The following is a 22,932-nucleotide window of genomic DNA, read 5'->3' as shown; positions in this document are numbered from 1 at the left end:
CCTTGGATCTGATTCCTGGAAAAACACACATGCACACACACACACACACACACACACACACACACACACACACACACCACAAAATACAAAACCAAAGAACGCAGTATGTGGCTCTTAATTCCAACAACAGTGCCAGGTAAACAGCAGTGATGATGGGAGACACAGAGTCACAAAGCGTAATGGGAAATGGTCCCTAGACATTGGGACTCAGTCACCCCCAATGCTGTTGCTGAATGTGAGGGACCAGAAAGGGTCTCTTCATCTCTGCTAACAGTGATGTGCAGGTTACTGTTCATGTAAGATCGCTAGCGCCCCACAAGTGTTGGCTGTACTTCATTAAGATAAAGTGGGTAAGGAATCGGGGAGACCTGGGACCAGTCCTGGGGACCAGCATCTGCTAACTGCTGAGCCAAGGCCTCCTTGGTACTCAGGCCCTCCCAGCTGCCAACCCACTGCGCTTGTCCTCCTCTGAGATAGAAACCACCCACCAGCTTCTCAGCATTCGTGGGCTTTGTGTTCTCAGCCCACAGTAACACTGACTTCTGGGCCCACTTTGTTCTGGCTTTGAGCTCCTTCACTATAGTGAGACAGCATCTACTAAAGCCAACCGTGACTTCTGCAGAATGGCTTTCTGACCTCTTGGGCCATGTTAAGCGATGGTTTTCAGTTTCGCATCCACACACCTCTCCCCAGTGACCCTCCCATGGATCTTTCTGCTTCCTTGTTTTGAACAGTCGTCCTTTCTTTGCTGGCCATTAAATGCTATCTTATCAGATCACTTCATGATTCCTTACTTTCTTTAGGTAGGATCTGAAAGAAACTTCCCAGGAGTTTTTAAAATATATAAAAATATCTGAATGAATGACACTTTTAAAAATGTGTAACCCAGGTTGTGCCCTGGGATGCATCCAATTCTACACACACGTAAATAAACACATATGGTGCCTTTATTATAAGTCGTGAAATAAGCCCTCCACTTTTGTTCCTCTTTTTTATTTTTATAAGTATTTGGCTACTACAGTTCCTTTGCATTGAAAAAAAATTAAAATCAGTGAGTCCATTTCTCCATAAAAGAAGAAAAAGCAGTGTGATTTTGAATGGCATAAATTGCCTAAAGTTCATGGATCAATTTTGAGAGAAATGCCTGCTGTGTTAAGAATATTAAGACTTCCAAACCAGTAAATATCTGTCTTCATTTAGATACTTTTTAATAGTTCTCAATCATGGTTTTCAATATGCATATTTTCACTACATTTTATTGAATGTATGTAAAAATGTATTTTTGCTATTTCCATTTTGCAGTATAACTCTCTCCATTTATGTATTGCTTTTTAATATGTTTTGCTATTTCTATTTTGCGTGGTAACTCTCCATTTACGTATTACGAGTATATAGAAGTGCAATTGACTTGTTTATTGAGTTTGTTTTCTCTTTCTTGCTAAAGTCATTCTAGTTCTAGTTGTCAGTTCCTTAGAGTTTTCTTTGTAAGCAACACTTTCTTCTCAGCAGAATCCATCTGTGTTCCTTTTATTTATTTGTATTTTCTTCTTAATACTGGCTAAAAATTCCAGTATTTCTAAGTACAGTTGATTAGAGAAGATTTTATTATCTTAGAAAAATTACTCATTTTTCTCTATTTGGGAAAGGCTTTGCAAAGATCCTTTTTATCAAGTTGAGAGTTTTCCTTCTATTACTAGTTTACTGAGTGTTATACATAATGAGTGTTGAGTTTTTCAAATGTTTTCCTCCATCTATCGAAATACTTTTCTTTTATGCTGTTAATGTGATACCTTATACTACTTGATTTTTTAATGTTAAGCCTTAGTTGCATTGCTGAGAAAATTCTAATTGAGAAGCTGTTTTAATCTACTACAACAAACTGTTGGTTTTGATTTGATAACATATCTAAGGAGATTTTTGTCCCTGTTTGAGAATGATATTAGGTATTTTTGTTGTTGTTCCTTTGATTACTAAGGCAACTGGGACCTCACAAAATGTGTTGGAAAGTCTTTTTCTATAAATATTCATACAGAGAACCAAAAAGATTGATATTATTTATTTGATAGTTTGTATTCATCAGAAAACCTGTCTGTACCTGTACTTTTTTGGTAGTCAGGTTTTAAGTATTATGCACTATTAATTATGGTAATGATTGTATTTCAAGTAGTTTGTTCATTTTATAAGCTGAGAAACACTGGCTATTCCTAATACTCTCTAATTCCCTTTTTAATGTCTGTAGCATGTTTTCTCTTTTGTTACTAGCTCGTTCTGGTCACAAATGCTTCTTCCAAGAGAGCATTTCCAAGGACCACCATCTGTGTGTCATTTCAAATTCTCAGTGTTGGCAATACCTCTTTCAAAACATCTAAATGAGGATAATTTATGAAGTTTATTCATAGTAGCACAGTAAAAATGGTTTGTTTATGTATGTACTTTCCATAGTCAAAGACCACTAAGCCCTCAATGACACAGAAGCAGGAAACTTTCCCACAAAACATCCCAGGAGTGACTCTCACAGCCATTTGTATTGCTAGCACAGTTTTTGTTTCTAGGCTTGTACTGAAACAAAGGCTTGTACTTAAGCGACTCCTGTATCACTGTAGGTTTAAGTCTACAAATGGGAACTGTGCCTCAAGTGGAAAGAGATGAATTGGGACATCTGATAAACCTGAGTGTGAGTTCTGGCTTTGTGTGTGTCACAGTTATCCGCTTGAATTCTTAAGGATATTTAACCTTAATGTCTGTTTGATTAATCTACAAAATGAGATTTACGGTAATCTTTTCCACATGCGCTAACATACTCAAATTTATGCAAAATCCTTGAAGCTCACCTAGTTTAAGTGACTTCCTTCTAGTTTTATCCCGTTTTTCTGGGTACTCAGTTTCTTCATAGTTAGTCACAGATTTTTGTGTCCTCAAACTGAGTTGCAGGAGTGCAAACCTCTTTCTTTCTTTATGTAGGTTTTCACTTTAAAAGAGTGTCACTGCTTCATTTTAATTTTTTTTTCCTGGCCCATGACTATACCCTGTGGCAGTTTCTCTCTATGGGACCTGTTTCTGAGAGCTGCAAAAGTCCTCAGTTGTAGAATGTTGGTTCTGCCCTTAAATGAATCACTCACTGGCAGAGCTGTAGAAGTTTAAATCATCTCCCTGTGTCATGTATAAAACAGTTCAAGACCATTTAGCAGAAACAGTTTTCATGGTAGAGGTTTGGAACTTTGCAACATCCATTTGTTTGTCTCTGTTTTAAAAATTACAATTTCAAAATAGAGTCACAAGAGAGAAAGGGGTTTCCGCCCCCCCCCCCCCGCCAATGAACTATAAAGTCGAATCACCATTATTTGGAAAGGGTAGTGTACATGACAGGTCATGTGACATGTGACGTGAGAAGAAAATGAATTGGTCGGATATTTTCTCTGTAAAGGCAGAGAAACAACGTAGCAACACTTACATTTTCTTCAAGAGAGAAGATGCTCAAAGGGAGCAGAGTATTATTCTGTCTATGTGAATGCAAAGTAAAATTCTGTTCTCAAATTAAGTATTATCTTTGATCTTGGGATGTGGGAAGCAATAGAACACGTCTATCAGACGTTCTGGGGGGTCACAGGACACAGCGCTCTGTACTGGCGTGCAGTAGAGAGAGAAAACCAACAGCTGAACAATCTCACAGAACTAGGAAGGCCCTGCCATGGTTTTCCTCTTTAAAAATTATGCATGCCGGATTTTGTTGTTTTGCTTACTAAGAGTTGTTAATCTTCAGGAGTTTATAATTAAGAAAATATTATACTTGGTTGGCCTCCCTGTTATAGTCAAATAGCTTTGAAAAGAAATGGAAAAGTACAAGTTGTGTCATGGTTGTTAGGAATGCTAGTTAATTTCAAAGGTTAATGTAAGACCACAGGGGATTTTCAATGTTTGGTGTGCATTTTAAAAGGCAGAACTGGTCGCGATTTCACAACTGCGAATAATAAACAACAGAAGACATTTTATTCTTCAAAGTCCCTTCCACTTAAATCTAGAAGTCTTTGGGTGGAGTTTTGGGGGTCTTCCTCCATTTAAAGAGCCGCTCTGTCCAAAGCTAAGAGCACCGTGCAGGAAGCCTCTCTTGCCGGCGCTCGGCAGGTGGCAGCATTGCTGCGCGAAAAGTCACCTCGGGAGCCTTCCTGCCGGCGGGTCGCCGTCCCTTCCCCTTTATGCGGGAGCTGGCCTCAGCGCTCCTAGCGGGGTGGACCATCCTTTCCCTAGTACCTTCCTTCCCCAGCTCTTCCTTCCTTTTTCTCGGGAGGAATATCTTCCCTGTGCCGTTGTCAAGACCACGACGAGATGATGATGCTCTAACTTTTCTCCACTCCTGACAACTTCGGGCACTGGGCCGAAGGCACGATTGCTCCGGCCCGGCCCGACCTGCGCCCCTCTCTCCGCAGATCCCCGGCGCCGCCCCGCGCTGGAGCGCGCTGCAGCCGCCCCGACCCCGCGGTCCCGGCGCCCCCGCCGCCGAGCTCAAGCAGGTGCGCGCGCGCAGGAAGACGGCGCGCATGCTCATGGTGGTGCTGCTGGTGTTCGCGCTCTGCTACCTGCCCATCAGCGTGCTCAACGTGCTCAAGAGGTAGGCCGGGCCCGAGGTCCGCGGGAGAGTGAGCTGCCCTGCCCCAGACACCCCCGGCCACACGCGGCCAGGGCGCACCCATCCCGGGGCGAGGCGGGGCTCCTGCAGAGGGCGCCCCGCAGGGTCTGGGGAGCCGGGCGGAGGAGGCCGGGCTCTGCTGCCCGGAGCCGGGCGCTAAGCCAAAGATCTCAAGCAACCCCGAATACAAATGCAAAATAACGCCGTTTACCAATTTCCTGTCGGCGTGTGTGTGTTTCGATGAAAACTGCAGAACTTGGCGCTCAGACACCTGGGCACCAAAGACGAACTCTTTCCTAAAGGATCAAAAAGAGACAGGGGCATTTTAGGCACCAAACAACAAACAGCAATCCAAACAGGTATTCGTGTGCGTAATGTTGGAGTAGGAGAGAAAAGCCTTTTCTTTCAGTTACTGAAACATGCTCAGGACGAATGTTCATAAAAACCAGCCCCACATTTTTCAGCAAGGGAAAAGATGCAGTTTGTTGCACTCAGTCAGCTACCGAGGCTCAAATCATCAGCAGCGACAGTGGCCGCTGAATGCGGCCCCGAGCGAGGTTCTTTCCGTCCTCCCAGAGCCCAGAGAGGTGGACACCTCCTCAGAGGACCGTGCTCAGTGCCGGGACTCTGGGTACAGCCGGTCCCGCGCGCTGGGAGCCCTGCAGGAGGCGCTCTGGGTGGAACGCACGCGTTTTCCGTGTGAGCCCCTGCTTTAGTTTAATGGCTTTGTGAATGGAGAAGAAATAGAAAGATGAACTTTCGTTCAGTGATATTATTTACTGCAATCACAGCCCCAAAGGTATAAGGTTTGCGGCGGTTTGGATGCATTTGCCAGGTCACAGAAAGTGAAAATTGTTTTGCCTTCTATAACTTTTCCTAACCCCCATCTTATTTTTTTGCTCAGGAAAACACCACGTAGATGTGTTCTGGTCTCCCTGCTAAACGGTGTGGTCACCCCCTAGGAGATTTTAAGCAAACAAACTGTGGGGCTGGACATGCTTCTGGCCGCCACACACACCCACCTCTCTCTTGCCTCTACTAGAAAGTCAAAATTCAATGAAAACTGAATTTATCATCTCGTTTAAATGTTTGAATCTCCTATAGCTGAACAGTTAGTATGTATCTTATTCTTCTAACTTAAATACCATGTTTATGTTTTTGTGTTTTGTTTTTTGTACCAGGAATCGAATTCAGACCTCACACTTGCCAGGCAGGCGCTTTGCCATTGAGCTGTATTCCTGAACCTTAAATACTTTCTTGCTGAAGAAAAACAAATAGCTTCTTATAGAAAACACACAAGTGCAATATAAATATTTTCAAGTTTTTTTTTGGCTCTTGTCTTTTCTACCATATGCATTTTTAAAAAGAATCTTGAAACATTTTTAAAAATATTTACTTCTAAGTTTGACCTTACATATATTTCTAAGACTGCACTAAATTTTAAAATAGCCTGTAAGGATAATTGTTTTCAGAGTTTACTAGACTATGTAAAAAACTAAAACTCATGAATGTTAAGAAATTATCAGAATTATCTGCAGAAAACTAGTTCTCTCCGTCAAAGACGTCCTAGAAGCCAAACTGCAGCCAAACCAAACGCACTTTATGATCATTCCAAATGAAAACTGGAAAAAGTACTCAAAAACTGCAGGTCAGGAGTTTTTTTTTGTTTTTGTTTTTGTTTTTGTGGATTGAAGCAGGGCCTTCACACCAAGCTGCATCTCTAGCCCTCCTCCCTCTAATTTTGTTTTTGAGACAGGATTTTGCTAAGACTGAGATGGTGTCCACCCTGGGCTCAAACTTGTGATCCTCGTGCCTCAGTCTCCCATGGTGGGAATTACAGGGGTGTTCCACCACACCCGGCTCTCAATATCTGTTCTCTTGTCTACAAGAATTGGAGAGAGAGAGAGAGAGAGAGAGAGAGAGAGAGAGAGAGAGAGACAGAGAGAGAGAGAGAGACAGAGACAGAGACAGAGACAGAGACAGAGAGAGAAGAGAAAGGCAAAAAGGCACAGAGAGGCAGAGAGCGACAGAGAGGGCTCATCCCTTCCGTCTGGGCTGCGCACCTGTTGGACACTGACAGTGTTTGGCCCTGCCAGGTCTGGAGCTGTTCTCACACTGCTAGGTCCCTGCAGTGCATGACGAGCTCTTGCTTATCTCCAGCTTTAATTCTGCAAAAGCTGCTGTCCAGGATCACTCTGAGTCCGTTCTCTCCTTGCAGGGTGTTCGGGATGTTTGCACACACAGAAGACAGAGAAACCGTGTATGCTTGGTTTACATTTTCACACTGGCTGGTGTACGCCAATAGTGCTGCGAACCCAATTATTTATAATTTTCTCAGTGGTAAGTTTTCACTTCTCCTATAAAGTCACAGTCCTGAGCACAGGAGCGAGGAACAAGCTGGAGATACAGAGCCATCTTTCCTTGTTTAATGAGTTAAGTTGATAGGTGTATTTCAGATGTACATAATCATCACATTCCTCATGTGGATGGAGCTGTCTTAGTGCACAGCAAGAGCTTGGCTGCTAGAGATCTGTCTTTGTCTGGCCTGAATTACCTTGAGTTTCTTCCTTTACAAAAGTGAATATATGTTCCCTAACTATCCAGAGAGAATTACATAGATTTTTTCTTCTACAACATCAAATAAATGTTTAAATAGGACAGATATAATGATGATAAATGAACAGAACAGTCCTGTATGTATTACTTCAAACTTATGACTCACAAACTTGTAAAATACTTTTACCTGTTTTGCCTTGCTGGGGTTATTCTTTTGCCCAAAATATAACCTTATTGAGGCAGAACTTAATTTTTCCACTTTTAGAAATTTTATGTATTTGTATTTCGCTTATAGGTTACAGATCTTGTATTTATGTCAAAATTTCTCACTGATAACAAAAGTATCATTCTTAGATAAGTAACTAACTGAGGTATACAAGTAAACATCTATGATCTGTTAGATCTATGGTGTGTCTATGCATGAAATAAACATAACTATAAAAGTAGTTTAAATAATTATTGTTGTATGTTCATCTGGACTATTAGAATTGTGTTTTCATTAGCTACAAACTTACACTGTCACTTCTCAAGCTATTTGAGTTATTTTTTTTTACTTCTACTTCCAAATGTATGATAATTTTACATGAAAGAATAACCATTAATGTTGTTATATGCTTCATAAATTATGTTCATCTTCTATCTTTGGGTTTTGGGTTTAAAAAGACCCATTGATCAATTGGGGGGGCACTAAGTTAAAATTAGATAAGAATAAAAATTCTGGTATGTTACTGCCCAATACAGTAACTATGGAAAACACCTATTATAAATTTAAAAGAGCTGAAAGAGGAAATTTGGAATGTTATACCATAAAGGAATGGTAAAGATATTTGAAGAGACAGACATGTTTACCTAATTTAAACATTATGGAATGTATGCACATATTGAAACACTTTATTTTTAGTGTGTTAGTTAAAAATAAATTAGAAATTGCCTAAATAGAGGACAAGAAATAAAAAGGATACACAATTTCATTTCTCAAAATAAAGTTGTCTCACCCAGTCTTACACAAAGCTGGTGAAAATTATGAGGAAAGTGAAACAAAAGTTAAAGACCAAGTCCAAGCGCGAGGCCACGGAGGGCTCACAGTGAGCTGGGAGCGTCCCGAGAGCTAGCGTGGGCTGGCCACACTCATGAACTCTGCTCTCCTTTGGCCACTCGGCCCAGCGGGAAGAAATGACAGCATTCACTCTAAGGCAAGGGTTTCACGCTCAGAGTTTGCCAATCACCTGCCAGTAATGGAAAGGTGAGGAATACTTCTAAAGATCGTCCTCTTTCAATCATTTTTCTTTTTTGCTCGCTTTATGTAGATTATGAAACTAGAACTTTTAGCCATGTTTTAATATATTTTTCTGGCTATTTTGTCAAACTCTGCTGTTCAGGTTTCCTTAGAATACAGGGTACTTTTAGCAAACCATGGTAGTGGCTCCATTATTTTGGAAGTTGTGCGGTCCCTGGGCAGGCTTCTGTGAATGACCACTTTTATAATAGCCTTACAGGTAGACTAATAGCACATTCACTAATCCATGAGGTTTGACTAACAAGGAATAAAACAAACTGCAAACATCAGGAATGAAAATCAGTCTCATGATTTTATAAAACAGCCTCATTGTTTCAGGAATTTGCCAGGCTTCCAATAAACTTAATTTCCTTTTCTCATTTGCTCCATCTTTGCAAAATATTACAGCGCATTGTTACTTGGCCTCCAGGGAGCAGCTCCGTTTTACCCTACACATTATTTGCTGAAACATTCACGCACAATCATTTTTCCTTCCATGCTGTCCGGCTTGCCAGGAAAATTTCGGGAGGAGTTTAAAGCAGCCTTTGCTTGCTGTTGCCTGGGCATTCACCATCGCCAGGAGGACCTTCTCATGCGGGGCAGGACCAGCACGGAGAGCCGCAAGTCCCTGAACACGCAGATCTGCGCCTTGGACAACGCGTGCAAGCTGTCGGAGCAGGTCGGCCTCTCCAGCATGGGCGCGCAACCCGAGGCCAATGGGGCAGGGCCACCTCCGTCCACCTCAGTCCACCTCTGGTAGACTCTCCGTCCCTGTGCCAACGGTACCCAGCCAAGTGTTCTTTTCTAAAAGCTCTGTGTACAGAACTTTATTATCCTAATGATGTGAAGCTGAAATGCTTGTGTATCCGTTTTTTAATAATGTATTGCTCTTTGGAAATAAAAACGTCAGTTTAAAATGATTTCTCAACTTCTGACTTAAACATACTAGAACTTAAACCTTCACCTGAACTGATTTCAGCCTATTTCACTTCTAGCTTCACGTATTAAAATTGGTGTCAATGGAATATTTGAATATTTTTAGAATCCCTTGTTATTTTAATCTTACACATTCAAACTGGTTGCTAAAAATCATGAACATTTTCTTTTGGCTGCTAAAATAAGTAGCTATTATAACTGTTAACAGCAAACTTATTTTAGTGGACCTAATAGTTTTTTTAAAGTAACAAAAGACTGCACTCTAATGTGTCATCTGAGAGAATGTTTATATATTAAGTAGCATATTATATGAGATAATGCAAAAGATACCTTTCAAAACCAGGTAAATACTGTTGAAGGTCATTTTCCTCTAATTTTATCAGGTGTTTTCTCAGTTCTCTCAGGTCTTTAACTTGAGCATCATTAACATTCCTTGTCCAACATATTACCAGTAAGACTATATGAAAATAAATGTCATTCATAGTAATGACTGTGAATACATAAAAACTTGCAACTCCAGGAAACAATTTTAACATTTAAAAATAAGGCCCTACTATATTCTTCTAAGCAACCAAGTGAGGCCGTCAGCCTTGCTGGATTAAATGAAGACTGTGCTGCTGTGCTGGATCACAGGGAGGATGCGGCGAGATGCAGACTCCGTCCAGGGAGCTGCAGCTGTGCACAGACTTCCGGTGAGGGAGGTGGCTGGGCACTGCGCCCGCATCTCTGAGCAGCCAGGGCAGCACAGCTGCCCTTTTCCCCACGTGATCCAGGGGTGCTTTCCATACACGTGAAGTCCAGCAGAGGCTGGGACTCAGCGCTGGATAGTTGGATAGGAGTTTGCGTTCATCTTGCACCCAAGTGAAAGAAATGCAATATATTTTGTATAAATGAAAGCTCTGGATCCCAAAGCACTGTGCATTTCAAATTGTTCCTTTGAAAAATTCTTCTGATTCAAATATTCACTTAAATGCGAAATAAGTGATCAGAGTTGTGATCATCAGAGTAGGACAGCAAGGATTCTGATTGTATGGAAAGCAGCTATGTGCATCATATTTAAGAAAAACTTTCTCAATATGATTAACATCTTGTGATCTTCTTGTTTTCCCAAGTGTTATTTCAGAAAAAAAATAGCACAGTAAAATTATTCACAGTTTGTTTTCTAATCTTAGAATTCAGGATTTCATTACCTTGTGCCTTTGACTACTCAAAGCCAAACTCTCTTATATGAGGCTTATTGAAATTATATTGGCAAACCTCTGCCTGTAGTAGTGGAAGTAGTGTATTTTAAATCTTTCCTTTCTTTCCTATGTACATTTGAGAATTTATGCTGCATAAAGGAGAGTTGTAGTTTTCACATCATGATGAAAGTTATCATTTTAATTATTTTGAAGATAACTTTAAAAAACATTGCATTAAAATCCAAGTAATAGCTCAGAGGAAGAGTAAATATTTTAGATGTCAAAAGAACTGTCTCTATCATTTAGAAGCGGAGAAAGAGAAAGAGGGAAGGAAGGAGAGAAAGAGAAACAGACACAGAGACGGACAGAAGGTGAGAGAGACTGGGAGTGGATAAAAGAGTAACTCCGACAAGTAATATTTGTGTGACAGTTCTGAAGTCAGGGTTCACTTATGCCAAATTAATGATTCTCAAATGTGTGGTATCCAAATCCTCAACATTAATATCTCCTGAGAAATTATGAAACTCAAATTCCCACCCTACCCCAAGCCTGCTGAACCAGAAGCCGTGGGGTGGTACCCAGGGATCCTACCTGTTGTCAAACCCCACGGGGGATTCTGAAGAGCCTTAAGATTTGGAAACCACTGCTCTCTGAAGGATACCGTCAGGCATGAATTTACTAGCCCGTGTGAAATAAAGTCTTTTGCTGCGCAGGTGTCTACAGCAGGGGCCATGCTCATCACGACTGTCAGCTGCGTGGGAGGGCTGAAGCAAAAGTCATCTCGCTCAGAGATAATGGCTTACAAAACAATTGCCACGATGCTGCAGGTGCCCTGTGAAAGAAGATGCTGCTTTACAGTGACCCAGAGGACCTGAGTGTGTAACTGCAACTTTCAAATCCCTATCTTATTTACCAATTTACAAGGTTTGTAGAGGCAGATGGTTTCTAAGAATGATTGCACGTGGACAGAAAATATGAAATAAACCAGTACTTCAAAGAAGTGTTCGGAATAGAATAATAGACCATGTGTTTATCCCTCAATATGTGCACCCTGAAATCCTTTTAAGAGGCAAGGAGTTACCATGCTTACCTTAATAGAACGAATGACAAAGAAACAGGCATTCCTAAACGCTGCGAAATTTATGAGAAAAAAGGATCAACTACTTACCTCATGGCGTGTTCATGACCCAGCAGCAAGGTGTGTGTTGGGACTGTTGGATGCTCAACACTGAATGTGTGTGTTCTCTCTTTGTTCTGTTATATTCAAAGACTCCACATACAATGTCAGTGTCACTGAGATTGTGATCTGTAAGGGTAGATGAGATAATAATGTTACCACAATGTAGAATATGTTTGAACTTCATTATCTGCATTCCCCCCAAAACTTGAAGACCTTGATATTTCAATCCATTCATTCTTGGCAAGAGAATTACTCTTAGTCTATGAGGAAAAAAAAAAGCTTCTACATTTCCCAAAACCTAGAGAATTTCCTGAGTATTCCAACTTGTTATAAGTTATTGGTGAGTTAATTGCAGAAAAATTAGGCTCAATGATACTGAGTTTCACTCCGAGCGTATATTGTTTTTAAAAAAAGATTAAGATAAACATAGTAACAAAATTTGGCCTAAATATGCTTACATCTGAATCCGAAGGGCAAAGTCCCGAAGCTGTTTACTTATTCAAATTGTGAGGAAGCAACTCATAATAGTAGGAACTGCATTTCAAAAAACATGGCTCATCATTACAATTTAGAAAGTTTTCCAATGGAAGTTAATTTAACGACAGGTGATTTTTCTACTTCTTAGGAGTACAAGTCACACAAAAAGTAAATTCAATTAGATAATATGCAAATACTTCTCAAATTGCATGGAGCAACATAATAGAGTTTTTTTAGAACCACTATATAAACACGGAAAATATTGTTTATTGAAGCCCAATCTAGTACCGTATATAGCAGAGAAAATGGGGTGCATTGGCATGAAAACACATTAGCTCTGTCTCTCACAGTTTAACGGGAATTGTTTTCTACAGAACTACTGTTACTGAAATGGGGGGTGCAAAAACTCCCCAACTTGCCACGTATTTCTATTCTTTAAATTTCTCTATACGCTTTGGAATTTGAATCTCTTATGTTTCCCATGAAATGTGTTCCTGTAACTGTTGAGCTCATGTATGTAACATTATGTCACTAATTCAGCCATTGTCTTGAAGGATTTTTTGCATCTACTTTGTACTGTGTCTCCAAGAAAACATTTGTTAACAAATCCAGTGTGATTACACATCTGTCGCTGTGAAAAACATTCATTGTGTACTTTTTAAATAAAAACCATATCAAGAATTCTGTAATTACATTCACACTGCTCTCTGTACCGTGTGAAAAATCCTGTTGTTGTTGATTAGATAAATTGGATACTCACTCATAATCAGTGTCAGATCACTGAGTTAGGGATTGAATTAAGCCTTCTGATGCTGTTCCTATGATCAAAATATTTTTCCCTGTACATTTATATAATCATGATACAAATGATTTTTAATATTGTTTTCAAGAATAGGTACTATACTAAGGGTTAAGATTAACACAAAAATATTTCTTAGAAATTACATAAAACAAATTACATTTGCACACCAGTAAATTTTGAATCTTTTATCTAGGTGAGAGGTTTAATCTGCTTTGATATAGAGAAAATGATGAACTCATTATTTTCAGCTTATTATGAAATTATGGAAATGTACTACATTTACATGTCTTTTCCAGGCCATAATATATATTTTAAGTTTAAAGATGAATTTTAAAAATATATACTTTCTGCTTTTCTTTCACTTATCTGGTTCTGATAAAGTTTGGAATCAAACGCCAAGGACTTTAATTCTAAAAATAAATTCTTACCCAATATTTTTTTATCCTAACACTTATCAAAAAGCAATCATCCAAGGTGACACTTGACCCCTAAAGACCCACAACTGGACCGGAGTGGAGGGTGTGTAGTCTGGTGGGCGTTTTCACTAGAAACACTTCCGCAGCAGGTCTCCTTTCTAGGGGGGAGTGTGATCACCCAGCGCCCACCCTGCACGGAGGCCTCCTCCTGGGGCAGCCACACAAGGGAGGGCATCAGGGTCCCTCCTCAGCCGGCCTGATAGAGGACCAGAAGGAAGGTTCCCAGCCTGTCTCACCGCTTCCCTCCATGCCCCGCTCAGCAGGCCAGACCCTCTCCCCTGCCCTCCAGCTCTGCAGAGCTTCTGGCCACCCTTCGGCCCCAGATCAGGCCGCTGCACCTGGCTAGGCTGCATTAGGAGAGCGGGTGTGAAATCAGAGAACAAACTAAGCTTGAGGAGAGAGGTTAAAAATCAGTTTGTAGCCCCAAATCAATAACAACGCCTCGTTTTTTCAAAGTGTTTTATGTCTCTTCCAGAATGTTCCTATGGGTGGGCAGACTTCCAGCTGCATTCGCCCCTCTCCACGCCCCCAGCACGGCTTGCAGCCTCCACCTGCTGGGAGTCCCAGCCCTGAGACCCAAAGCCAGGCTGGGCTGCAGAGGTGCTGCCAGGCACTTTCAGAACCCAGTTCCTATTCACTGCCTTTTGTAGGTCTACTTTGATGCAGTAGTAGAAAAAACTATGTTTTAAAAGATACTGCTTATCATATAATAAACTTCCATTTCAAAACAGTGAAAGCAACACTGATTACCAAGGCAGAGTGGTATGGACAGAACGTGGCTAGAACAGGAAAATCAGACAGTGCAGTGCCCCACGAAGCTTGATTTACTGTCCGTGTAAAATGAGGACATCCTTCACTTTGTATGCTTTGATACTGTGACTTGAGCAACTATCTCTAAGATGATAATGTGTAATCTATTAACTGGTGATTTCTTACTGTTTTTTTTTTTTTTTTTTTGTAGTTCTATATTACTTGTACCCTTATACCGCTTTGTTTTGTTTTGTTTTTTCTCTTTTTCCTTTTGAATAAAATTTTAATAAAATAAAATGAGGACATCCTGGAAAAAGAAGCAGTGCCCCCTACATGGAGTACAGGTTTAAATTTAAAGGAAAGGAAACAAGTCTACAAAGTTGTGTATGGATCATGCAGAAGATCCATTATGGAATGGGGAAAATGGTCATATTAGAATACTATCAAAACACAGTATACTGTATATTTTTCTGTGTGTTTTGATAGTACTGTATACAGTATACTGTATATACAATACTATATATTGTATACTTTTTGTGTGTGCTCAGTTGTACAACACAGTGAATTAGTCTGAGAATATCTTACAACGTGTGTTAATTTCGCATGTCATCCTTTGAAAGATTTCATTTATTTAATTCACTATTTCCCTAAAATTGTTTCTTTTATTTTTTATAACTAGTTCCCTAATTTTTTGATAAGTACCCAAATCTCATTCTTCTGCTAATCAGGAAAGACATTTTCCCAAGAATGTCTTTTTTTACCTGTAAAGATTTTTGTTAGGTTTATTTTTACTTGCACTCAAATAGTTCCAACAATTTGGGAGAAGTGAAAAAGAGAGGCCTATAAAGGCTCATTCCCCCAAATCCGATGTTAATAACGTAAAAGTAAAAGGTTTTTGATATCCAGCGCAGCTCCAATCTGGACCCACTTTCTTCCTCATCCAGAACAACAGGAATAGCACTGTGCTCTTTACAGGGCACTGCTTATTTCCATCAAGGAGGAGCACATTCGTCTTCACAGAGTGTACTCCTGTAGCGCTGAGGAGAACCAGTCCCAGCCAGACAGCAAAGCCTCCTGGACTCGGGTGACCAGACTCTCAGCGCTGCCCAGCACCAGCCTGGTCCACACTCCTGGTGGTCAGTTGGGTGTGGCACTAGGTACCCTGCTGTCTTCATCCCATCTCTGCTGCCATTATTTTTCTCCCACTTTAGAAGCTGTTCAGGAAAATGTCCCTGTTATTTACCATTTGAAGACCACACAAATGTGCTTGAGTTCAACCACCAAAGCCTCTACAATCTCTAGTTCTGTTGTACCATGTTTGCTTTTGACTGGGTAGGTTTGGGATCAGAAATAAGAATCTCATTTTGTACTTTAGTAGTCGTTAATAATTTACTCATGAACTTTTACCCATGATAAATCTATCTGCAGCTGCCACGCTGTTTTGGTTTGTAAATCTGTGGTTTTGGTCCTTCTCTTGAGAATATAGTAATAGTAGGAGTTATCTCCTTGTACTTTAGCAACTTGAATAGGTAGCAAGACTCCTCTTCATTTGATTATTCATTTGATTATTAAACCACTATGCTTGCATTCTTTGAGTATCCTGTTCCAAGAGGAACTACATGTGCTGTGTCATACATTTTGGATTTAAAGAATTCACTGAATTAATTTCAATGTACCTTATTAGAAAAATGCCGTTCTCCCTATAAAACTTACATTCTTTCTTGCATTCATCTTTTTAAAAGCCCATTTTCCTTATGTGAAAGCCTAGCCTAGACTTTCAGGATATGGCATGGTAAGGGGTTTTGTTTGGCTTCCCCAACAGAATCTGAAAACTGGGTGTCAGATAATGACCCCAGGGTGTCATGCCCTGCTGTCAAAAGGGGCCACCTCTTCATTACCTCTTTATTTCTAAATTGTGTACCTTTTATGACTTATTTTGTACATAAATGGAATGAAATAAGACTTGGAGTTCAGAAGATTGAGTAAGAAAGTATCTTCAACCTATTAGCAGAGATTTCTATTCTAAGAGTTAAGAGCATAGCACACATTCTACAGGGACAGTCTTTCATTCTCCTCACTCATCAGCACATTAAATGCAGGTTAGAATGAGCTTGAATGCAACTTTTTTAGGGCACAGAATCCATGTCCTTGTCCCCTTGATGGCCACAGTTCACTAAGACCAGCTACTGGTGCAGATGCTGGTTATGAAGCTTGATGGAGCCATCATCTGGGGAGACTTCCTCAATGAGATTTTCAGATGGGATAAACGTTAATAAGCTCACTCCTTTTATTAAATGATTCACAATTTTTGAGTTAATACTGAAATCTAATGAATTCATGATATTTTTCTCTGTTATAGAGGCAGTTAATATTTTATATAACTACAGCAAGATCAGGTAGCCACTAAGAACATTCAGACTAAAATACTAAAAGAGCTAACTGCTACTGTAATTTAAAAAAAAAGTTTCAGGGAACATGTTTTAAACAAAAATGATTGCTTTGTATAGCTCTACCCAGGTCAGCCCATACATCAGTGTCTGTACAACCTGTTGCCCGTGCTATATGATTTTAGCTAGTGTGTCCATGTAGAAGGCATTTGCTCCAATCATTTTTGTGTTTGTATTCTGGTGAGGAAGGCACATCAAACTACCATCGCTTAAAGTCAGGGATTCTATTTGTGATTTAGTGGGCCAGTTTTCATTTTCTGATTAAACTTAGTGTGGACAGTCTTCCTGGTAGAAACTACCAATCCAATTTTGTTTCAATATTCTCTGAGATTCTTGTTTAAAACTCAGGTTCCTTGACACCGTGCCAAATACATTACTTTCCTTGATCTGAGATGAGACTCGAGATTCTGATTTACCCTGTCTAGCATTTAACCCTTCTCATCCCCTGAAGCTCTAGGGGTCAAGCATTCATTTATTGCTTGGGACTAAACTTTATGTTAAAGAGGATATCTTCAATCCTTCTTGGAGTTGACAGCATTTCCTTTAAGTCACTCTCTTTGTTTGGCTTCTTAATGTTCAGTTAGTATAATCTTACTTCACAAAAGCTTCCTTAAATGGCTCCATTCTTTTCTGGTAACATAGGTATAGCCTATGGTCTTATCAGGATTCACTGATATTCTTAGTGAATAAAATTGATATAAATTTTCAACTGACAATATTTGATGTTTAAAAAGTTATAAGCTAAGATCAAGTAGTTGTAAACACCACAGCATTCAGGCCAGCTATATGGCAAAGTGCACAGCAAGCTCAAGGTCCTGAGTTCAATTCCTAGTACTGGAAAAAAAGAAAGTTATAATGTAAGAAAGACAAAACTTTTTCTGCCGGCAGGTGGCATCATTTTGGATTTATTTATGGATAGGCTTCCAAAGGACTCTTCCTACACTAACTGGGGGCAAAATGAACTTAGAGACATTACCCATCAAAACTTAGGACACGAAATACCACCTCTGGAGACTTCTCTGTAGGATTAAGCAGTCTTTTTTCTTGCCACCTGCTTTAAAATCCATCCTTATTTTAACTTCAAGCAAATCTGTGTTCTTCTATTACGTGTGTGTGTGTGTGTAGATGTACACTTCGATATGATGATAATTTGGAGAAGCATTTCAAGGAAGGGTTCTAAAAACACTACAGTATTTTTTTCTTAAAAGTGCTGCAGACATTGTTTATGGCATTTCAAAGACATATGAAGAAGTGATAAAAGGACATTTTTACCTGGATTCAGTACCAAGAGTCCGTGGTGTTTTGATTTTGAGAATATTGCACAATGTCTTATTTTTAAAAACTGCACTCAATATTCCATTTGCTTTCTGGAAGGATTTAGAAGCAGATCTCCAACCAGACCAATCCCAAGTATACAAAACATCATGGCCAACATTATAGATGTTGATCTCCATTCTGGCTTCCCATTATTTTTTTTTTTTTTCACTATTTACCTCCATTTTCCAGCATGCAATTTTTAAAAAAGCTATATTAGGTACAAAAATAATTCTTGGCACAAATAAACAAATAAAAATTGTTTACACAAGAACAAAAAGTACTTACAAAAATGTAAAGAGATGAATGTTAAGAAAAACTAAAAAATAGCTACAGATACACTTACATATGCTTTTAGTTCTTAATTTTTCTTTTAATTATTAATCTGTATTACAGAGGGAAGATCTGAAGTTTAAAAATGTGCTAAAATAAATGCAGATTTTGGGTCCCAGTCTCCCTGGCTGTGGCCTCCGTGGAGACATTCTCCTGCCTCAGGCTCAGTGGAGTTCTTTAAGAACTCTATAGTAGCAGGCTGCTCAATTCATTATGGATAAGGGCGTTTTCTTCCCAACTAGAATATATATTATTTTAAAATTTTGAATATGCTGTACTCAAAAGCTTTGTGTGCCAGCCCTGGGGGCTTAAATATTGCCTCATAAAATACAGACCTTCAGTAAGTTTTATTGATTAGATCAGCTAGAGAAGAGCTCCCTCTCTTGTGTTGTACTTTCTTTCATTTAACTTTGAAAAATGCTAGGAACAAAGCATTTTTGGCTAGGACATTGCCAAAAAAGAAAAACACTAATGTTTATTATTTGCGTAAAAGAATTTGCTAAGAAGGGATATACAAGTCAAAAAGACCAAATTCCTGCCAATGTTAAGGTAATGTGAAGAAGAATTTAAGCAAAATTTTGAAGTCAAATTTAGGTACCAGATGAAACAGGGTAACACTTGTGGCTTTGTCTAGTTCCTGGTACTCTTGGCAAGCCTTGGCTGTAATCTGCAAGCCAACTTAAGGAAAGCCAGCCATGAAAGCAGGGCCTATTCACAATGGGACATGACTTAGGGCAGATCCCCTGCCCTGGCACTGCACACCATTGGAAAATGGGCACTGGAAGGGTGAGAAGGGATCGACACTATAAAGCATTCTGTAATATTCAAGGAAATGGGGAACTTGTGTTATATAATTGGGAACAATTTAGGAATGTTATCCAGAAGAGTGACATGGTTAGATTTGTGTTGTGAAAAGTGTATTAATACTTCTGTAGGCTATGAAATTTAAATCTCAGGTAAGCTTTTACAGAAGTACTTACTCTGAAGAAACACAATTTGGCTCTAAACCAAGGCATTGGAAATTGGCCTGGAAAATAAGTGCTGGAATTAATTTCTAGATGACGGTTTGGGAGTAAGAGAGATCGCATTAGTGCTTACCTCTGTTTACAATGGATCCAGCCATCACCCACTTAAACAGAGCTGTTATTCCAGTAAATTAGAGTACTAGGTACTGTAAAAAGAATGGTAAATCTGTTGTCCCCTGGTTAATTTGCCGTCATTCCTTCTGCAGTGATGAGAAGTTGAGTCATGGTCACCTGTGGAGTTCACTCCGTATGCTACGCCCTTGCTCTTCTCCTCCACCTGGTGGCTGCCACCCTCTTCTGGCTGTGCTGGCTCAGGCACGCAGTTGTGACTACCAACCTGTGAGTCTGGCAGTCAAGAATCCGAGAAAAAACAGGTGGTGGAATGGAAGAACAGAAAAAAAGGGGAGAATTGTTTGATGGAGAAAACAGAGAAAGCATAGAATACGTGAAGCAGGTTCAAAGGGACTACCAAGATACTAAGAAGTCTATAGAAGACTGGCATAACAGCTTGAAAGAAACTAAGGACAGACTATCTGAACTGGAGGGCAGACTTGTAATATGGGAGAATGAAATGAAAAACTTCTTAAAAATAACAAACAAACAAACAGCAATAATACAAAGACAAGAAGATGATAAGAGGAGCCATAACTTAAGGATTAAGAACATAAAAGAAGAAGTAGGGACACAAACAAGTGAACTACAAAAGCTACTCACAGAAATAATCCAGGAGAATTTTCCTAATTTAGCAAAAGGTAAAGATACTCAGATGTATGAGGCATACAGGACCCCAGCTACCTACAACCCAAACAGAGCAACACCCAGGCATATAATAATAAAAATTCCAGAAATTCAATACAAGAACAGAATATTAAAAGCTGTAAGAGACAAGAAACAGACCACTTACAAGGGAACACCCATCAGAATTACAGCAGATTTCTCTGCACAAACCATCAAATCACGAAGAGCGTGGGGGGAAATAATTCAAGCTTTGAAAGATAATAATCTCCAGCCAAGATTGAGATATCCTGCACAACTGTCCCTGGAAATTGATGGAAAAACAAGGTGCTTCCAGGATAAAGAGGAACTGGGGGAATTTGCAACCACCAATTCAACTCTACAAAGAGTATTGCAGGATATTCTAAAAAAAGAAAAATACAAAGAATCCAGAAATAATGGCAGAGAGGCCACAACGAATGGAGCAGAGAACAAAATAAAGAAGACAAACTGACAGCTACTGACAGAAAAAGAGCTTAACAGAAATGAGGCAGAGAAGATTGGATGATAGGAACAGCTATTTTGGAGAAAATGACATCTTAATAGGTAATACTGATTTCGTATCATCTTGTTTTGAAGTCTCATCTAGCTTTTGTCCTTCTGTCTCCAATGGTCTAAATAGGCTGTATCTTATTGGATTTTATTATGTACAATAGTATAAGCAAAAACCTTTTAAAGACAAGGAGATTATACAGAAACCATTGTTCATTTTCTGTTAGTCGATTCTAAATACTCTGTAATGCTGTCATTCTCTTGAATGGTTTTACGTTGTTTTGATATACTTAATGCTACAGTATACGAAGTTGTACTCAAGGATTTCAAAGAAAGAAACAATATGGTAACTACTTTTAGGTTAGGATTATCTGGTGGTGAAACACTTCTGCTTAAATGGTTATGTTTTGATCTGCACTGTTTCGTTGTTATGCCCTCTTTTATCTCAATCTCCACTCCATTATTTGTTGGGAGCCGCAGCCCCGAGCCCGGTCGCCTTACTTGGCAGACGTGAGGCCTGTAGGAAAGAGCAAAGCCTGAGCTAGATTACCCCTCCCATCGAGTGTGTTAGTTTCCTGCTTACCGCGTAAACAACCCGCTCAATAATATGTTAGCCAATCAGCTTGCCTTGCTTACTTTAATATGATTGGACACTGTATCCGTATATATACTGGTGCCACCCCTGGGGGGAAGTAGAAGCCCGGAAGGAGCTGCGGAGAGCGGACGGGTAGAGGCTTCGGAGCGAAGCCCGGAAGGAGCCGCGGGGAGCGGACCAGAGGAGGCTTCGGCTGGGAGCGATCCCAGGGCAGGCTGTACGGAGAGAAAATAAAAGAAAAGGTTGTCCACTGCCAGACTTTGTCGTGTGTCCTTCCTGCCGGCCGGGAGCGACATCGACAATTATTTACTTTTTTATCTTTATCCTTTTAATTAAAGGAAAAAAAATAGCAGGATATATTATAGTAACCCACTTTGACTTTTCATTACCTTGATTTAAAGCCCTGTATTACTCTCACCATCTGGTTTTTAACTGATGTTCCCCTATTCTGTTTTGCTGGATAGTATCAGGTTCGAAAGTTTAGGCATCAGCTGTGAAGATAATGAGATTCATTATGACGCCCATTCTTGTTGACTTTTATCTACTTTTGAAGACCTACAATGTCTCCAATGTTTTGATTTTGTCGGTTTTATTCTTTACTGTTTTGTTCAATTGTATTATAACTAATGATATAGGCAATTCTATTAGAGATAGCGGGAGACATTATGGTAACCATTGTTGATCATCTTGTATTATGTTTTTACATTATCTATTATGTCCACCCTTTTGACTTGACCGATTCTGTTCTGTTATGTTACATTTGGTTTTACTCTCTTCCAAAAAAGTAATAAGAACCGTGGGAGCAATGAAACCCAAAATGTGTAATAGTCATGGTACAAAATAGAGGAAAAGAAAGTGCTCTAAACTATATAACTGCATGTATATTTAAGTGTATAAGATAGAAAATGATATCACAGAGTTTTATTGGATCAATGAACAGAACTGTTTGCAGTATCATTGATGGAATGTCCACTTTACAAGCTTTAATTTTGTGACTTGAACAATTATTTCTAAGATGACAATATGTAATCCATTAACTAGTGATTTCCTACTGTTCATTTTTTTTCTGTAAATCTGTATAACTTGTACCCTTTCCCTGCTTTTTTTTCTTTTCTCCTTAAATAAAATTAAAAAAAAAAAAAAAAAAAAAGAATCTGCCACCATCTGGCCCACAGCAGCCTGTTCAGCGGGACACTTTCTGGTTGCATGTGGCCTTGCCATGCAAGTATGTGGTGTGAGGGATCTCTCTCTTGCTCCCCTCTGTGGGTATGCTGGTGAGTGAGAGGGTGGGTATCTACTGCAAACAGAAGAAAAGCAGGCCACATTTTCTCCTATTATTTTTAGAATATAATTTTATTTTTTCAGTAAAGCTGTTAACTGTTACATTTTCTCAATGTTCCTACCAAGTTGTACAGATGACAGAATTGTAACCTCTTCTGATTGTCTCCTATTGTACACATCAGAGTGTCTGACATTAAAACTTGTGCGGGGTCCAAGGTCCAGAAACTCTTTAGGTCTGCAGCTCCCACTGGTTGTCTGCCTCCTAGAAGACCACCTTGAGACAGTTGAGATTTGTAGCATCCTGCCTTATCCTCAACTTCAGCTCCCTCTGGCTTTTCTTGGATTCAGGATTCTGTGTCTAGTTAGGGAAAAAAAATAGTCAGGTACCGTGGCTTCCAAATCCAGAATGTGCC

The 22,932-nt window shown here is 39.7% G+C and overlaps 1 protein-coding gene across 1 annotated transcript in view; it reads left to right on the top strand.

Annotated features, from left to right (window-relative positions):
- Positions 1-9,376, top strand: part of Hcrtr2 (hypocretin receptor 2) — a 97,373-nt gene extending 87,997 nt beyond the window's left edge. Inside the window, exons 5-7 of the mRNA XM_063253820.1 lie at positions 4,425-4,606; positions 6,843-6,964; positions 8,972-9,376. Coding sequence (XP_063109890.1) covers positions 4,425-4,606; positions 6,843-6,964; positions 8,972-9,216 — 549 coding nt within the window. The 3' untranslated portion in view covers positions 9,217-9,376. The remainder of the gene's footprint in view (positions 1-4,424; positions 4,607-6,842; positions 6,965-8,971) is intronic.
- The last annotated feature ends 13,556 nt before the right edge of the window (positions 9,377-22,932 follow it).

The sequence above is a fragment of the Cavia porcellus genome, unplaced genomic scaffold, assembly GCF_034190915.1.
Source record: "Cavia porcellus strain 051 isolate PalLab524CR breed Dunkin Hartley unplaced genomic scaffold, mCavPor4.1 scaffold_7, whole genome shotgun sequence".
NCBI lineage: Eukaryota > Metazoa > Chordata > Mammalia > Rodentia > Caviidae > Cavia > Cavia porcellus.
The sequence above is the reverse complement of the archived record's forward strand: the minus strand, read 5'-3'. Positions and strand labels throughout refer to the sequence as shown.